The 19,082-nt window shown below is 49.6% G+C and overlaps 1 protein-coding gene across 3 annotated transcripts in view; it reads left to right on the top strand.

Moving 5' to 3' along the window:
* Nucleotides 1–910: 910 nt before the first annotated feature.
* NVL (nuclear VCP like) overlaps nt 911–19,082 on the top strand; it is a 33,088-nt gene continuing 14,916 nt past the window's right edge. For 2 of the 3 annotated variants that reach the window (XM_073556401.1, XM_073556400.1), the window contains exons 1-7: nt 2,536–2,864; nt 3,243–3,316; nt 3,906–3,958; nt 6,229–6,316; nt 6,757–6,814; nt 11,526–11,801; nt 11,975–12,098. In XM_073556401.1, coding sequence (XP_073412502.1) covers nt 2,805–2,864; nt 3,243–3,316; nt 3,906–3,958; nt 6,229–6,316; nt 6,757–6,814; nt 11,526–11,801; nt 11,975–12,098 — 733 coding nt within the window. In that variant the 5' untranslated portion in view covers nt 2,536–2,804. Of the gene's footprint in view, nt 929–2,535; nt 2,865–3,242; nt 3,317–3,905; nt 3,959–6,228; nt 6,317–6,756; nt 6,815–11,525; nt 11,802–11,974; nt 12,099–19,082 lie in introns of those variants that run through there. The other variant, XM_073556399.1, reaches the window with a different exon arrangement.

The raw sequence follows: 19,082 nt of genomic DNA, 5'->3' as shown, positions 1-19,082 counted from the left end.
AAAGTGGATGCTATTCAAAATTGGCCACGACCGGTAACCAAAAAACAGGTTGGAGCTTTTTTTAGGGATCGTTGGTTATTATAGGCGGTTCATCAAACATTTTGCGACCATCGCAGCTCCTCTCACAGATCTTACTAAGGGGTCGAAATCTGTCACAATAAAGTGGAACGCAGAAGCAGAGGAGGCCTTTCAGCGATTGAAAACAGTCCTCTGTGACCAACCAGTGTTGGTTGCACCAGACTTTAAACGGGAGTTTATTGTCCAAACGGACGCCTCTGGGGTGGGCCTCGGCGCGGTTTTGTCTCAAGAAGTAAATGGCGAGGAACACCCAGTGGCCTATCTAAGCAGAAAGCTTACGAGAGCAGAAAAGAACTACAGTGTAGTTGAGCGGGAAGCCCTGGCTGTGAAATGGGCCCTGTGCACCTTGCGCTATTATTTACTAGGTCGCCAGTTTAGGCTAGTGACGGACCATTCGCCCCTAACATGGATGTCCCGGGCAAAAGAAGGCAATGTGCGGGTGACACGCTGGTTCTTAGCATTACAAGGGTTTACATTTTCCGTTGAGCACAGGGCGGGCACAGCGCACAGAAATGCAGATGCGTTGTCTAGAACGCACTGCTTGGTGACTCGTCGTGTCCGACCCCACGGGCTCGAACAGAGGAGGGGGGTGTGTGAGGTGCCAAGGGGAGAGGTACTAGAAAACAGGTATGTTTCTCCCCGTTTCATTTCATGTCTCCCTGTACTGATGATGAAGCCAGTTTATTTCACTGTAATCCAGTCCTGGTTTCCTTAGTGATCAGCATGGAAAGGACTGGTAGTTCCCCCTCCACTAATTCAATCCAGGTTTTGGTTTCCTGACCGGTCCAGCTGATATAATCAGGAGGAGCTGGGATCTCTCAGTCTGTCTGCTGAGCTGGGAGCTGACACAGTAAGATTTCATGGACTTGTTTGCTGTTATATAGGTTTATTTTGTAGTTAGCCTGCTATTGTTAGTTAGTGGCCAGACGGCCTTAGACGTTTTATTTCATGTTTGGCATGTGTAACATTGGATAACAAGTGTGCACAATAAATATGCCGTGTCCATATTGCTAGTCTGCTGAAGTGACTTCATAGCCACACGCTTGTGCCAAAGCAAAGATCCTAGCTGAGCTATCTATTCCCCACACACCCTACATCAGGGTCTCTCACCCTACATCAGAGTCTTTCACCCTCCATCTGAATCTCTCACCCTACATCAGGGTCTCTCACCCTCCATCTGAGTCTCTCACCCTACATCAGGGTCTCTCACCCTACATCAGGGTCTCTCACCCTACATCAGGGTCTCTCACCCTACATCTGAGTCTCTCACCCTACATCTGAGTCTCTCACCCTACATCTGAATCTCTCACCCTACATCTGAATCTCTCACCCTACATCAGGGTCTCTCACCCTACATCAGGGTCTCTCACCCTACATCAGGGTCTCTCACCCTACATCTGAATCTCTCACCCTACATTAGGGTCTCTCATCGCACTTCAGGGTCTCTCACCCTACATCTGAGTCTCTCACCCTACATCAGGGTCTGTCACCCTCCATCTGGGTCTGTCACCCTCCATCTGGGTCTGTCACCCTCCATCTGGGTCTGTCACCCTCCATCTGGGTCTGTCACCCTCCATCTGGGTCTCTCACCCTCCATCTGGGTCTCTCACCCTCCATCTGGGTCTCTCACCCTCCATCTGGGTCTCTCACCCTCCATCTGGGTCTCTCACCCTCCATCTGGGTCTCTCACCCTCCATCTGGGTCTCTCACCCTCCATCTGGGTCTCTCACCCTCCATCTGGGTCTCTCACCCTCCATCAGGGTCTCTCTGCCTCATCAGCGCTGTGGAGCTCCTGGAAGAAAAATGTATTTCCTAAGTAAAATTAAAAACTGATTGTAAATCACATCCCTGAATAATTCAAGATCCCATAGTGGATTACTAAATGCAGCTCGCAGACCTCTAAATCAATGCAGACCCCCAAATAGATCCCTAAATAAATTCAGAAACCGTATTAGATCCCTAAATAAATGCAGACCCTGGAGTAGATCCCTAGATTCAGAAACCAGAGTGGATCCCTAAAAAGGAGATCTCCAAGTAGATTTCTAAATAAATGCAGACCCCCTGAGGAGACCCCTATATAAATGCAGACCCCCAAGTAGATTCCAAAATAAAAGCCGCTCCCAGACCGCCAAGTAGATCTCTATATAGATTCAGAGACCACCACTGGAAATAAATGCAGAAATAATGAGCCGTATGTGCAGGACACTCAGGAATCTCAGTCACTGTGCTGGTGCTGTAAAACGCAAAGTGTGAACAAGACCCAGGGAAAAAGACGCAGATTTCGTGCTGAAATCGCACGCCCGGTGTCAGGCATGGCGGTTTCTCTGCAGGACGTGGCTGAGATCTGGTCCCAGGTCACAATGTCCGGAGCACAGTGCAGATCACAGAAAGCTATTGGCGAAGGGAGAATCACGTGATTTAGGTCATCCTTCCGACCCGAAACCCCTAGGACCCCAGGAGTGATGACGTCATTTGCTCTGCAGTGACGCTATTTTCGTTGACTTTCTGCAGGAAGAAGCTGCGTAAAGACTGAGAAGATCCCCTGCTGCTAGGAGAAGGGTGGATCTATGTGCGGATCGCGGGACAGGCAATGCTCTGGATACCTATGTGAAAAGCCTCTATCTGATAGGCGGCGGAGGAGGCAGGCATCGAGGCGGGCAGCTACGTGTGAGGACCCCTAGGCTCACACGTGAGTTTAGGAGCTGTGAACCGGGGTCGGTGCGACCATGAAGATCCGTCACGTGTCCCCGGGGATAGACAGGAGGCTGAAGCACCGGCTGTCACAGGTAGTGGCCCCTGACACGGGTCTAGCCGGGGGCCCCTTATTCTAGGGCTTTTCCATGTCTTCTCACACTCAGGGGGGAGTCATAGAGTAGTGGCTGGTGAAGCATGTGGTACTTGTAGTTCTTCACCACTTCTCTGCCGCTTGTGTCCTTCCCTCCCCCGTGCTTTACACTGCAGCGCCTCCAGCTCGGATTTGCTGCTTTGTCGTTGCGTCTAATTGAGTCCTGAGAGTCTGCATAGGCTCGAGCTGTGACCGGTCCCCTCCTCTATACTTTACACTGCAGCTCTGATTTCCTCCCTCCCCTTCTATCACACTTCTGTATCACAAACCTTGAGTTTTCCGACACTTATTTTTGTGATATTTTGTTATTTTCCCTCAGTATTTGAGCAGTAACAGATGTGGCGGGTACGTGAACCTCACGGCCGTGGCCGCCGACCTCCAGGAAACCTACAGGTAACACACGGGCGCCTATGTGCATTATCCACACGGGCCCCATTGCGTTAGGTCTGTAGCTCGTCCCCTCTTCAGCAAAGCTTCTATTTAAAGGGGGTGTCCAGGTTCACATGGCTGCTTTCTTGCAGAAACAGCGCCACCCTGAGCCCATAGGTTGTATGTGTTATTGCATGTTAACCCCCATTGAAGTGAATGGAGCTGGGCTGTGATATCGCCACAACCTATGGTCGGGGAGAGGAAAATTGGGATTTCATGCCCCGGCCTTTTTGTTTATAGAGGTGAGAGACTCCTCTGATCTCATAGCATCAGCAGCTTTGTCCTCTCCTCCCATTGGGAATACATGCACGCAGGCTACAGGCAAGAAGGGCCACAGAACTAGGAAGTAGTGGCCAGAACTCTCTTTAATTAGCAGGGTATCCCGACATCCTCTGCTGCGCACCGGGCAGCGTGGGTTAAAAGGTGACCGTCCGACATACTGCAATATGAGTCATGTGACCCTATAAGGACACTTGCCGCATGTGTCAGGGCCGCAGTTCTGCTCCTCTCGGCGTCGTATAACGCATATAACGCACCTGTCTTTTATCTCCAGTTCAGAATACGGCAGAAGGAAGAGAAACGCCTTCAGGATCCAAGTAGAGAAAGGTGAGAAGTCCGAGGACATCACTGATCACATGAACACATGCGTATCACTGTAAGCAAGCAGAGGTAGAGCTTCTGTAAATGTGCTGTACACACATGGCCGATACAGGGAAGGGGTGTTGAGCCATAAGATGGAGGGAAGGCTGCTGAGGTGTGTGGCGGCGGAGGCTGCTGAGGTGTGTGTGGCGGCGGCTGAGGTGTGTGTGGCGGCGGCTGAGGTGTGTGTGGCGGCGGCGGCTGATGTGTGTGTGGCTGCTGCTGATGTGTGTGTGGCTGCTGCTGATGTGTGTGTGGCTGCTGCTGATGTGTGTGTGGCTGCTGCTGATGTGTGTGTGGCTGCTGCTGATGTGTGTGTGGCTGCTGCTGAGGTGTGTGTGGCGGCGGCTGAGGTGTGTGTGGCGGCGGCTGAGGTGTGTGTGGCGGCGGCTGAGGTGTGTGTGGCGGCGGCTGAGGTGTGTGTGGCTGCTGCTGAGGTGTGTGTGGCTGCTGCTGAGGTGTGTGTGGCTGCTGCTGAGGTGTGTGTGGCTGCTGCTGAGGTGTGTGTGGCTGCTGCTGAGGTGTGTGTGGCTGCTGCTGAGGTGTGTGTGGCGGCGGCTGCTGCTGAGGTGTGTGTGGCGGCTGCTGCGGTGTGTGTGGCGGCGGCTGCTGCTGAGGTGTGTGTGGCGGCGGCTGCTGCTGAGGTGTGTGTGGCTGCGGTGTGTGTGGCGGCGGCTGCTGCTGAGGTGTGTGTGGCTGCTGCTGAGGTGTGTGTGGCTGCTGCTGAGGTGTGTGTGGCTGCTGCTGAGGTGTGTGTGGCTGCTGCTGAGGTGTGTGTGTGGCTGCTGCTGAGGTGTGTGTGGCGGCGGCTGAGGTGTGTGTGGCGGCGGCTGAGGTGTGTGTGGCGGCGGCTGAGGTGTGTGTGGCGGCGGCTGAGGTGTGTGTGGCGGCGGCTGAGGTGTGTGTGGCGGCGGCTGAAGTGTGTGTGGCGGCGGCTGAGGTGTGTGTGGCGGCGGCTGCTGCTGAGGTGTGTGTGTGGCGGCGGCGGCTGCTGAGGTGTGTGTGTGTGGCGGCGGCGGCGGCTGCTGAGGTGTGTGTGTGTGGCGGCGGAGGCGGCTGCTGAGGTGTGTGTGTGTGGCGGCGGAGGCGGCTGCTGAGGTGTGTGTGTGTGGCGGCGGAGGCGGCTGCTGAGGTGTGTGTGTGTGGCGGCGGAGGCGGCTGCTGAGGTGTGTGTGTGTGGCGGCGGAGGCGGCTGCTGAGGTGTGTGTGTGTGGCGGCGGAGGCGGCTGCTGAGGTGTGTGTGTGTGGCGGCGGAGGCGGCTGCTGAGGTGTGTGTGTGTGGCGGCGGAGGCGGCTGCTGAGGTGTGTGTGTGTGGCGGCGGAGGCGGCTGCTGAGGTGTGTGTGTGTGGCGGCGGAGGCGGCTGCTGAGGTGTGTGTGTGTGGCGGCGGAGGCGGCTGCTGAGGTGTGTGTGTGTGGCGGCGGAGGCGGCTGCTGAGGTGTGTGTGTGTGGCGGCGGAGGCGGCTGCTGAGGTGTGTGTGTGTGGCGGCGGAGGCGGCTGCTGAGGTGTGTGTGTGTGGCGGCGGAGGCGGCTGCTGAGGTGTGTGTGTGTGGCGGCGGAGGCGGCTGCTGAGGTGTATAGCTCGGTCTCAGAAGCCATGCCTCTGTTTGCTGACAATGAATGGCAGCCGTCTTCACATCCATAGCTCTTTCTTCAGAGAGTTTGTTGCTCTGATTTCCAATATTTGCATCTTCCGTCATCGGCTGAATCAGCAGAACGAGAGTCCACAACTCTGTGTTTAAAGGGGCAAACTTCCGCATCAGGAGAAGAGCAGTTTTCTGCTGGCTCACGTCCGTGATTGGCAGGTATCGTGAATCTATTTTGCGCTAGTTGATAGGACGTGTGCCCGATACCTGTCAGTCATGGCGTCACCGACGTCGCTCATCTCCCGATGCAGAACAGTGAGGAGCCGGAATACACTTTTAAGCCAATGCGTTTGGAGCTGGCCTGTCAGAGGCGTCCCACCTCCCCCAGTGCCACCACCATTCCCCTTCACACGTCATTACACCTCATTTGATGATGTTTTAATATGGATGAAGCATGGACAGGGAGCCCTGTGCTGTGTCCGTGTACGGTGTGGCCCCTAATCACATCACGTAGGGTCTCCCTCTCTCATACCCGCCACCATCAGTAGTACTGGAAAGGCAGCGCTGGTCACATGGGCACAGAGTGATCGCATGCTGGTCGTGTCATAGATGACGCGTTTGGTGGCTTAAGGTTTTATATTCTTTTCTAGTGTTTAAAGTTATCTGTGATGAAAATGAAGATGGTGGGAATCTGGAAGAATCACATTTGGCAAAGCGGGCGAAGACAGGAGGTGACGGGTAAGCGGGCAACGACTCAACCAGCCGCGAGTTCTGTGGACAAGTTAGGCTACTGCAGACAAATTGGGGGGATTCCCTTTAATTTTCTTCCTATAATGTCGGGAATACTGTAATTGTTAGATTAGTGATCTTCAGAATGGGACTTTCCTGTTGGCTGTCAGAATTTGCTGGAAGTTGTAGTCGTCCACTCCATACAAGAGGAGTATGTTGTGCGCATGGCGTCATTTTCAGGAATATCCTCTCTATAACCCGACTGAAATATTGCTAAGGATATAAAGTTTCCTTAGACGCCAAGTGAAAACATCGCCAGCATTTTCATGAAGCGTCTTCTGCTTGAAAATATTGTCGGCTTCACCAGAGTTTAAAATGCATCGTGTGCACAGAGTTTAATGGATGCAGATGTGGAAAAAACTACAGTGTGCTTATCTTCTCTTATGCAGGGATCTGGAATTTCCTTCTGATGACTCCACGGACACCGATGATTACACAGATCAGCCCGTGAGTGCCCTGCCCATAAGAGCTGACACTCTACAGGAGAGAGGACCCTGCACATAAGAGCTGACACTCTGCAGGAGAGAGGACCCTGCCCATAAGAGCTGACAATCTACAGGAGAGAGGACCCTGCCCATAAGAGCTGACAATCTACAGGAGAGAGGACCCTGCACATAAGAGCTGACACTCTACAGGAGAGAGGACCCTGCCCATAAGAGCTGACACTCTACAGGAGAGAGGACCCTGCCCATAAGAGCTGACACTCTGCAGGAGAGAGGACCCTGCCCATAAGAGCTGACAATCTACAGGAGAGAGGACCCTGCCCATAAGAGCTGACACTCTGCAGGAGAGAGGACCCTGCCCATAAGAGCTGACAATCTACAGGAGAGAGGACCCTGCCCATAAGAGCTGACAATCTACAGGAGAGAGGACCCTGCACATAAGAGCTGACACTCTGCAGGAGAGAGGACCCTGCCCATAAGAGCTGACAATCTACAGGAGAGAGGACCCTGCCCATAAGAGCTGACAATCTACAGGAGAGAGGACCCTGCCCATAAGAGCTGACACTCTACAGGAGAGAGGACCCTGCCCATAAGAGCTGACACTCTACAGGAGAGAGGACCCTGCCCATAAGAGCTGACACTCTACAGGAGAGAGGACCCTGCCCATAAGAGCTGACAATCTACAGGAGAAAGGACCCTGCACATAAGAGCTGACACTACAGGAGAGAGGACCCTGCACATAAGAGCTGACACTTTACAGGAGAGAGGACCCTGCACATAAGAGCTGACACTACCGGAGAGAGGACCCTGCCCATAAGAGCTGACACTCTACAGGAGAGAGGATCCTGCACATGAGAGCTGACACTACAGGAGAGAGGACCCTGCACATAAGAGCTGACACTTTACAGGAGAGAGGACCCTGCACATAAGAGCTGACACTCTACAGGAGAGAGGACCCTGCACATAAGAGCTGACACTCTACAGGAGAGAGGACCCTGCACATAAGAGCTGACACTCTATAGGAGAGAGGACTCTGCCCATAAGAGCTGACACGCTACATGAGAGAGGACCCTGCACATAAGAGCTGACACTCTATAGGAGAGAGGACTCTGCCCATAAGAGCTGACACGCTACATGAGAGAGGACCCTGCACATAAGAGCTGACACTTTACAGGAGAGAGGACCCTGCCCATAAGAGCTTACACTACAGGAGAGAGGACCCTGCCCATAAGAGCTGACACTCTACAGGAGAGAGGACCCTGCACATAAGAGCTGACACTTTACAGGAGAGAGGACCCTGCACATAAGAGCTGACACTCTACAGGAGAGAGGACCCTGCACATAAGAGCTGACACTCTACAGGAGAGAGGACCCTGCACATAAGAGCTGACACTCTACAGGAGAGAGGACCCTGCACATAAGAGCTGACACTCTACAGGAGAGAGGACCCTGCACATAAGAGCTGACACTCTACAGGAGAGAGGACCCTGCACATAAGGCTATGTGCACACGTAACGGAACTCTCGCGGAAATTACCGCTAGAATTCCGGAATTCCATTCCGCGGGAAAATCGCATTTTAAATTCCCGCGATTTTCCCGTGGAAAAACTAGCATTTTGCAAGCGTAATTAGCTTGCAAAATGCTAGCGTTCTCCAAGCGATCTGTATGTCGAGGTAGCTATTTTGGGAGGGCTAAATTAACCCTTCACGGTTGAGCCAGTGATATCCAAATTATTCCAGTGTTGCTAGCAACTCAAATGACCACACGGAGACGGGGGTCTCTGTACGGGAGGATCGAGGCAGATCACTAAGCCCCTTTATTTTAGTCACATCTTTTATAATCCTTTGCTTAATTATGCAAGGTTCTCAAGTACCAATAGCATCATTTCACTTTATAAGCCAATAATATTGCAAGAAAACCGGAAACTACATATACAGTATGTCCGTACCTAGATAGCGTAGAAAGTAGTATAATGGCATATTCTTCAGAGTTTAACATTCCCACCTCCCTTATCTTTGCACCTGATGAGAACAATCTGGTTTCATGACAGCCCATGCCAATTATAAAAATTTATCTTACAGCAACAAAAACGGAGAAACGAAACCTTACATTGAATGGATAAAAAGAAACTTCAACTCTGATTTTTGTATTAACCCTTAACAATTAGCTTGCAAACTGCTAGCGTTCTCCAAGCGATCTGTAGCATCGCTTGGAGAACTGATTGACAGGTTGGTCACACTCGTCAAACATAGTGTTTGACGAGTGTGACCAACTTTTTACTACTGAGGCCGCCTATGCAGCATCAGTAGTAAAAGATAGAATGTAAAAATAAAAAATGGTGTTATTCTTACCTTCCGACGTCCCGCGCATCCGTTCCCAGTAATCCTTTGCGAAAATGCCCGCGATGACGTCGCGCGAATGACCGCGAGACTTCGCAATCCTGCGAGATCGGACGCCATCGCGGGCATTTTCGCAAAGGACTACTGGGACCGGGAGCGTGGAGAGAGGCGGGAAGGCTGCGCGGGACGCCGGAGGGTGAGAAGATCAATATTTTTTATTTTATAATTCTATTTTTTACAGGGATATGGTACCCAAAGCCCGGAGGACAGTCTCCTCTCCTCCGGACCGTGGGTACCATCCGCAATTGTTCTGCTTACTTTCCGCATGGTGTGCACAGCCACATGCGGGAAGGAAGCGGAACAATGCATTCCTATGGGTGCGGGATCGCCGCGATTCCGCAAAATAATGAGCATGCTGCATTTTTTACCGCAAAGCGATTCCGCCGCGGTAAAAACCGCAGCATTAGCACAGCATTGCGGAATCCCATAGGAATGCATGGGATGCTTATTTTTCGTGTTTTCGCGGCAAAATCGCGCGGTTAAAACCGCCGCGGAAACGCGAAAAAAACGCCACGTGTGAACTCAGCCTAAGAGCTGACAGGCTACAGGAGAGAGGACCCTGCACATAAGAGCTGACACTTTACAGGAGAGAGGACCCTTCCCATAAGAGCTGACACTCTACAGGAGAGAGGACCCTGCACATAAGAGCTTACACTACAGGAGAGAGGACCCTGCACATAAGAGCTGACACTTCACAGGAGAGAGGACCCTGCACATAAGAGCTTACACTACAGGAGAGAGGACCCTGCCCATAAGAGCTGACACTCTACAGGAGAGAGGACCCTGCACATAAGAGCTGACACTCTACAGGAGAGAGGACCGTGCACATAAGAGCTGACACTCTACAGGAGAGAGGACCCTGCACATAAGAGCTGACACTCTACAAGAGAGAGGACCGTGCACATAAGAGCTGACACGCTACAGGAGAGAGGACCCTGCACATAAGAGCTGACACTCTACAGGAGAGAGGACCCTGCACATAAGAGCTGACACTCTACAGAAGAGAGGACCCTGCACATAAGAGCTGACACTCTACAGGAGAGAGGACCCTGCCCATAAGAGCTGACACTCTACAGGAGAGAGGACCGTGCACATAAGAGCTGACACTCTACAGGAGAGAGGACCGTGCACATAAGAGCTGACACTCTACAGGAGAGAGGGCCCTGCACATAAGAGCTGACACTCTACAGGAGAGAGGGCCCTGCACATAAGAGCTGACACTCTACAGGAGAGAGGGCCCTGCACATAAGAGCTGACACTCTACAGGAGAGAGGGCCCTGCACATAAGAGCTGACACTCTACAGGAGAGAGGGCCCTGCACATAAGAGCTGACACTCTACAGGAGAGAGGGCCCTGCACATAAGAGCTGACACTCTACAGGAGAGAGGACCCTGCACATAAGAGCTGACACTCTACAGGAGAGAGGACCCTGCACATAAGAGCTGACACTCTACAGGAGAGAGGACCCTGCACATAAGAGCTGACACTCTACAGGAGAGAGGACCCTGCACATAAGAGCTGACACTCTACAGGAGAGAGGACCCTGCACATAAGAGCTGACACTCTACAGGAGAGAGGACCCTGCACATAAGAGCTGACACTCTACAGGAGAGAGGACCCTGCACATAAGAGCTGACACTCTACAGGAGAGAGGACCCTGCACATAAGAGCTGACACTCTACAGGAGAGAGGACCCTGCACATAAGAGCTGACACTCTACAGGCGAGAGGGCCCTGCACATAAGAGCTGACACTCTACAGGCGAGAGGGCCCTGCACATAAGAGCTGACACTCTACAGGAGAGAGAGGACCCTGACCATAAGAGCTGACACTACAGGAGAGAGGACCCTGCCCATAAGAGCTGACACTTTACTGGAGAGAGAGGACCCTGCCCATAAGAGCTGACACTTTACTGGAGAGAGAGGACCCTGACCATAAGAGCTGACACTACAGGAGAGAGGACCCTGCACATAAGAGCTGACACTACAGGAGAGAGGACCCTGCACATAAGAGCTGACACTACAGGAGAGAGGACCCTGCACATAAGAGCTGACACTCTACAGGAGAGAGGACCCTGCACATAAGAGCTGACACTACAGGAGAGAGGACCCTGCACATAAGAGCTGACACTACAGGAGAGAGGACCCTGCACATAAGAGCTGACACTACAGGAGAGCAGTCCTCCTCCTCGCTGGGGAATCTGACTCAAGTGTTCTTTGCTGCCCCTCACTGTTGTCCCGGGGGTCACAGATCCCGAGTGTTCGTTTCGGACCCGTGAAGCGATGCACGTATTACTCCGGTCTTTCTTCATTTCTAGTCCACAAATCACATGAACAGCTCGCTGCTGTCATTATACCGGAGAGGAAACCCTGACTGCACCATGGACTCCCCCTCCAAAAATGAGGCTCCGGACACCAGCACCCCGGCTCCACACAAAGCCTCTAGAGCTGAGGGATCAGGCGATGGATTGGAATCGAGGCCCCCCAGGGCCGGATGGTTCATTGACAAGACGCCCAGCAAACCTCCAGAGAGGAACGTCCTTATAGATCTCTGCGACGATGGAGACGGGGGGCAGCGAGCGGGGGATAATGAGGTACCGGACCCTGTTATATCACCCACGCGGCAGAAGGGGGGGCTGGAAAAATGGCTTCAAATCTGCACGCTGTGTCCAAACTAATGCAACACTTGGCTCAATCATTTTAAACAGTAAAACACAAGTATCTTTGTTTTTTAAATGTAAAAAAATGTTTTCTCCGTCTGTGACAGCGATCAGCCGAAGCGTCTCTTCTAGAGACAGAGAAGAAAAAGAGAAAAATGAAGAAATCCCAGAGAGGAAAGATGATGGACGATGTGGATGAAGAAATAAAATCCACTCTGCTGAAGAAGAAAGGTGAGAAAAGATTGCAGCAGAATAGTGAGTGCAGCTCTGGAGTATAATACAGGCTGTAACTCAGGATCAGTAATGTAATGTATGTACACAGTGACTGCACCAGCAGAATAGTGAGTGCAGCTCTGGGGTATAATACAGGATGTAACTCAGGATCAGTAATGTATGTACACAGTGACTGCACCAGCAGAATAGTGAGTGCAGCTCTGGAGTATAATACAGGATGTAACTCAGGATCAGTAATGTAATGTATGTACACAGTGACTGCACCAGCAGAATAGTGAGTGCAGCTCTGGAGTATAATACAGGATGTAACTCAGGATCAGTAATGTAATGTATGTACACAGTGACTGCACCAGCAGAATAGTGAGTGCAGCTCTGGGGTATAATACAGGATGTAACTCAGGATCAGTAATGTAATGTATGTACACAGTGACTGCACCAGCAGAATAGTGAGTGCAGCTCTGGAGTATAATACAGGATGTAACTCAGGATCAGTAATGTATGTACACAGTGACTGCACCAGCAGAATAGTGAGTGCAGCTCTGGGGTATAATACAGGATGTAACTCAGGATCAGTAATGTAATGTATGTACACAGTGACTGCACCAGCAGAATAGTGAGTGCAGCTCTGGAGTATAATACAGGATGTAACTCAGGATCAGTAATGTATGTACACAGTGACTGCACCAGCAGAATAGTGAGTGCAGCTCTGGAGTATAATACAAGATGTAACTCAGGATCAGTAATGTAATGTATGTACACAGTGACTGCACCAGCAGAATAGTGAGTGCAGCTCTGGAGTATAATACAGGATATAACTCAGGATCAGTAATGTATGTACACAGTGACTGCACCAGCAGAATAGTGAGTGCAGCTCTGGGGTATAATACAGGATGTAACTCAAGATCAGTAATGTAATGTATGTACACAGTGACTGCACCAGCAGAATAGTGAGTGCAGCTCTGGGGTATAATACAGGATATAACTCAGGATCAGTAATGTAATGTATGTACACAGTGACTGCTCCAGCAGAATAGTGAGTGCAGCTCTGGAGTATAATACAGGATATAACTCAGGATCAGTAATGTATGTAGACAGTGACTGCACCAGCAGAATAGTGAGTGCAGCTCTGGGGTATAATACAGGATATAACTCAGGATCAGTAATGTAATGTATGTACACAGTGACTGCTCCAGCAAAATAGTGAGTGCAGCTCTGGGGTATAATACAGGATGTAACTCAAGATCAGTAATGTAATGTATGTACACAGTGACTGCTCCAGCAGAATAGTGACTGCAGCTCTGGAGTATAATACGGGATGTTACTCAAGATCAGTAATGTAATGAATGTACACAGTGACTGCACCAGCAGAATAGTGAGTGCAGCTCTGGGGTATAATACAGGATGTAACTCAGGATCAGTAATGTAATGTATGTACACAATGACTGCACCAGCAGAATAGTGAGTGCAGCTCTGGAGTATAATAAAGGATGTAACTTAGGATCAGTAATGTAATGTATGTACAGAGTGAGTGCAGCTCTGGGGTATAATACCGGATGTAACTCAGGATCAGTAATGTATGTACACAGTGACTGCACCAGCATAATAGTGAGTGCAGCTCTGGAGTATAATACAGGGTGTAACTCAGGATCAGTAATGTATGTACACAGTGACTGCACCAGCAGAATAGTGAGTGCAGCTCTGGGGTATAATACAGGCTGTAACTCAGGATACAGGATGTAACTCAGGATCAGTAATGTATGTACACAGTGACTGCACCAGCAGAATAGTGAGTGCAGCTCTGGAGTATAATACGGGATGTTACTCAGGATCAGTAATGTATGTACACAATGACTGCACCAGCAGAATAGTGAGTGCAGCTCTGGGGTATAATACAGGATGTAACTCAGGATCAGTAATGTATGTACACAATGACTGCACCAGCAGAATAGTGAGTGCAGCTCTGGAGTATAATACAGGATATAACTCAGGATCAGTAATGTAATGTATGTACACAGTGACTGCACCAGCAGAATAGTGAGTGCAGCTCTGGAGTATAATACAAGATGTAACTCAGGATCAGTAATGTATGTACACAGTGACTGCACCAGCAGAATAGTGAGTGCAGCTCTGGAGTATAATACAGGATGTAACTCAGGATCAGTAATGTATGTACACAGTGACTGCACCAGCAGAATAGTGAGTGCAGCTCTGGAGTATAATACAGGATGTAACTTAGGATCAGTAATGTAATGTATGTACACAGTGAGTGCAGCTCTGGGGTATAATACAGGATGTAACTCAGGATCAGTAATGTATGTACACAGTGACTGCACCAGCAGAATAGTGAGTGCAGCTCTGGAGTATAATACAGGATGTAAGACAGGGTCATTAATGTAATGTACACAGTGATTGCACCAGCAGAATAGTGAGTGCAGCTCTGGAGTATAATACAAGATGTAACTCAGGATCAGTAATGTATGTACACAGTGACTGCACCAGCAGAATAGTGAGTGCAGCTCTGGAGTATAATACAGGATGTAAGACAGGGTCAGTAATGTAATGTACACAGTGACTGCACCAGCAGAATAGTGAGTGCAGCTCTGGAGTATAATACAGGATGTAACTTAGGATCAGTAATGTAATGTATGTACACAGTGAGTGCAGCTCTGGGGTATAATACAGGATGTAACTCAGGATCAGTAATGTATGTACACAGTGACTGCACCAGCATAATAGTGAGTGCAGCTCTGGAGTATAATACAGGGTGTATCTCAGGATCAGTAATGTATGTACACAGTGACTGCACCAGCAGAATAGTGAGTGCAGCTCTGGAGTATAATACAGGATGTAAGACAGGGTCAGTAATGTAATGTACACAGTGACTGCACCAGCAGAATAGTGAGTGCAGCTCTGGAGTATAATACAAGATGTAACTCAGGATCAGTAATGTATGTACACAGTGACTGCACCAGCAGAATAGTGAGTGCAGCTCTGGAGTATAATACAGGATGTAACTTAGGATCAGTAATGTAATGTATGTACACAGTGAGTGCAGCTCTGGGGTTTAATACAGGATGTAACTCAGGATCAGTAATGTATGTACACAGTGACTGCACCAGCATAATAGTGAGTGCAGCTCTGGAGTATAATACAGGGTGTATCTCAGGATCAGTAATGTATGTACACAGTGACTGCACCAGCAGAATAGTGAGTGCAGCTCTGGAGTATAATACAGGATGTAAGACAGGGTCAGTAATGTAATGTACACAGTGACTGCACCAGCAGAATAGTGAATGCAGCTCTGGGGTATAATACAGGATGTAACTCAGGATACAGGATGTAACTCAGGATCAGTAATGTATGTACACACTGACTACACCAGCAGAATAGTGAGTGCAGCTCTGCAATATAATAATAATAATAAATTTTATTTCTATAGCGCTGACATATTCCGCAGCACTTTACATTTCCGAGGGGACTTGTACAGACAATAGACATTACAGCATAACAATAATCACATAGATTATAACAGATGCCAAGAGGAATGAGGGCCCTGCTCGCAAGCTTACAGTCTATGAGGAAAGAGGTAGACAGGAAAGGTGGGTGGTAACAGTTGCCCTGATTGTATGGACCAGCCATAATAAGTGTGTAACAGTACAGACACAGAGGGCTAATGGATGCATAAAGCATTTGGGAACAGGATGCGGGGAACCTGGTTATGGTAAAACTTTTGGCTGTGCCACACAGGGATAGATTAGGTTAATGTGTTGAGGTGATAGGCCAGTCTGAATAAATGCGTTTTCGGGGCACGCTTAAAATTGTGGGGATTGGGGACTAATCGTATTGACCTGGGAAGTGCATTCCAAAGTATTGGCGCAGCACGTGTAAAGTCTTGGAGATGGGAGTGGGAGGTTCTGATTATTGAGGATGCTAACCTCAGGTCATCAGCAGAACGGAGGGCGCGGGTAGGGTGGTAGACTGAAACAAGGGAGGAGATGTAGGGTGGTGCTGAGCCATGGAGAGCTTTGTGGGTGAGGGTAATAAGTTTATACTGAATTCTGGAGTGGATGGGTAGCCAGTGTAATGACTGGCACAAGGTAGAGGCATCGGTGTAGCGATTGGCGAGGAATATGATCCTGGCTGCAGCATTCAACACAGATTGGAGAGGGGAGAGTTTGGTAAGAGGGAGACCGACTAGAAGAGAGTTACAATAGTCGAGACGAGAATGAATAAGAGAAACAGTAAGAGTTCTTGCAGAGTCGAAAGTAAGAAAAGGTCGAATTCTAGAAATGTTTTTGAGGTGCAGTTGACAAGAGCGAGCCAGTGATCGAATGTGGTGGGCAAAGGAAAGCTCGGAGTCAAGCATGACCCCAAGACAGTGGGCCTGTTGCTGGGGAGTAATAGTGGAACCACACACAGAAATGGCAATGTCGGGTATAGATACATTAGTAGAGGGAGGAAACACAAGAAGTTCAGTCTTTGACAGGTTCAGTTTCAGATATAGTGAGGACATGATGTTAGACACAGCGTTTAGACAATCGCCAGTGTTTTCTAGAAAGGCTGGCGTGATGTCAGGAGAAGAAGCGTATAATTGGGTGTCATCAGCATAGAGATGGTACTGGAAACCTAATCTACTGATTGTTTGACCAATAGGGGCAGTGTACAAGGAGAAGAGGAGGGGGCCTAGAACCGATCCTTGAGGAACCCCAACAGTAAGGGGAAGATGAGAGGAGGAGGAACTGGCAAAAGATACAGTAAAGGAGCGGTCGGAGAGATAGGAGGAGAACCAGGAGAGAACGGTGTCCTTGAGGCCGATGGAACGGAGCATAGTGAGGAGGAGCTGATGATCCACAGTGTCGAATGCTGCAGAGAGATCCAAGAGAATTAGCATGGAGTAATGACCATTTGATTTAGCTGTTAGTAGATCAGTAGAGACTTTAGTGAGGGCAGTTTCAGTAGAGTGTAAAGAGCATAAACTAGATTGGAGAGGGTCGAGAAGAGAGTTATCAGAGAGATAGCGGATAATACGGGAGTGGACCAGACGTTCCAGGAGATTAGAGATGAAGGGAAGATTAGAGACAGGTCTGTAGTTAGCGGCGCAGTTTTGGTCGAGGGATGGTTTTTTAAGTAGTGGATGTATGATGGCATGCTTAAATGAGGAAGGAAAGATACCGGAAGAGAGAGAGAGGTTAAATATTTTGGTTAGGTGAGGGGTGACAGCAGAGGAAAGGGACTGGAGGATATGTGACGGAAATGGGTCACTGGTGCAAGTGGTTGGGCGAGAAGATGCAAGGAGCCTGCTTACTTCTTCTTCTGTGACTGGTTCAAAATCAGAGCATGAGCTAGATGCAGTGGGGGAGGGAGGACAGTGCATGGTATGAGGGGATTTGGAGATAATTTCCTGTCGGATCTGGTCTATTTTTTCTTTGAAGTAATTGGCCAGATCGTCAGCTCAGAGCTCCGTGGTTGGGGCCTGTACTCTTGGGTTGAGTAGAGAATGAAACATGTCAAAGAGACGTTTCGGGTTATTGGACAGTGAGGTGATGAGGGTGTTGAAATAGGTTTGTTTGGAGAGGTGAAGGGCAGTGTTGTATGTTCTAAGCATAAACTTATAATGGATGAAATCTTCGGGTAGGTTGGATTTTCTCCACAGACGTTCGGCGCACCTGGAGCATCGCTGCAGGAAACGTGTTTGCACCGTGTGCCAGGGTTGTCGCCGTCTGCGTTGTGGTGTTCTATTTATAGGGGGTGCAAATTCATCCAGGTCACTTTGAAGTGTTTCATTGTAATGCTTCAATGCAGAATCAGGACATGAGAGGGAGGAGATAGGGGCAAATGAAGACTACAAGTTCTTCATAAGTTTCTGGGTGTTAATGGCCTGTATGTTTCTATAAGTCTGGACAGTGGGGGTGACCTGAGCAGCCTGGCAGTTCTTGATAGAGAATGAAAGAAGGTTGTGGTCAGAGAGCGGGAGAGGGGAGTTTGCAAAATCATCCACTGCACAAAGCCGAGAGAAGACCAAGTAGAGGGAGTTTCCGTCTTCATGCGTTGGAGAATTAGTAAGCTGCGAAAGGCCAAACGAGGAGGTTAGAGATAAAAGGTGAGTAGCAGATGGGGAGAGGGGAAGAGCAATGGGGGTGTTGAAATCTCCCATGATGAGGGTAGGGATGTCACAGGAGAGAAAATGTGGAAGCCAAGTGGCAAAATCATCCAGGTACTGATGGGAGGGGCCGGGAGGACGATACACCACCGCCACTCGCATGGAGAAGGGGGTGTAGAGTCTGATGGTATGGACCTCAAAAGAAGGGAAGACAAGTGAGGGTACTTGAGGGATAACCTGAAAGGTACATTTTGATGATAGGAGCAGACCAACGACTCCATCTGCTCTATTGTCTGATCTTGGGGTATGAGAGAAGTGAAGTCCACCATATGAAAGAGCAGCAGCAGCGGTAGTGTCTGACTGCTGGGTCCAGGTTTCAGTAAGAGCCAGGAGGTTAAGAGAATTAGAAAGGAAAAAGTCATGAATGAAGGAGAGTTTGTTACACACTGAGCGAGAATTCCAAAGGGCACAATTAAGAGAGACAGATGGCATGCAGGGAATATTAATAAGATTAGAGGGGTTTCTGAGTGTAGCAGTTGGGGGGTTTGACTTTCTATAACATGGGGGACCAGGGTTGGGAGCAATGTCTCCTGCGACTAGGAGAAGGAGGATAGAAAGAGTGAGCAGATGGTTAAGTGATTTGTGAGAGCGTCTCTGATGTTGAATGGTGGGACTGACTGGATCTGTGCAATTTAACAATGTGAAAATAGCGTGAGTGCTATACATAGGAGAGGAAAGGAGCGAGGGGCCGATATGGATGGAGTGTAGAGAGTTAATGCCAGGGCGGTGGATGTGTGTGAATGCAGCGGCCAGGATATAAATTACACAAATGCATATGGTGTATATTTGTTGTAATCCAAACGTACAGGGAGTAGATGTAT

This window comes from Dendrobates tinctorius, unplaced genomic scaffold, assembly GCF_039654945.1.
Source record: "Dendrobates tinctorius isolate UK_male_01 unplaced genomic scaffold, ASM3965494v1 ptg000232l, whole genome shotgun sequence".
NCBI classification, from domain to species: domain Eukaryota; kingdom Metazoa; phylum Chordata; class Amphibia; order Anura; family Dendrobatidae; genus Dendrobates; species Dendrobates tinctorius.
The sequence above is the reverse complement of the archived record's forward strand: the minus strand, read 5'-3'. Positions and strand labels throughout refer to the sequence as shown.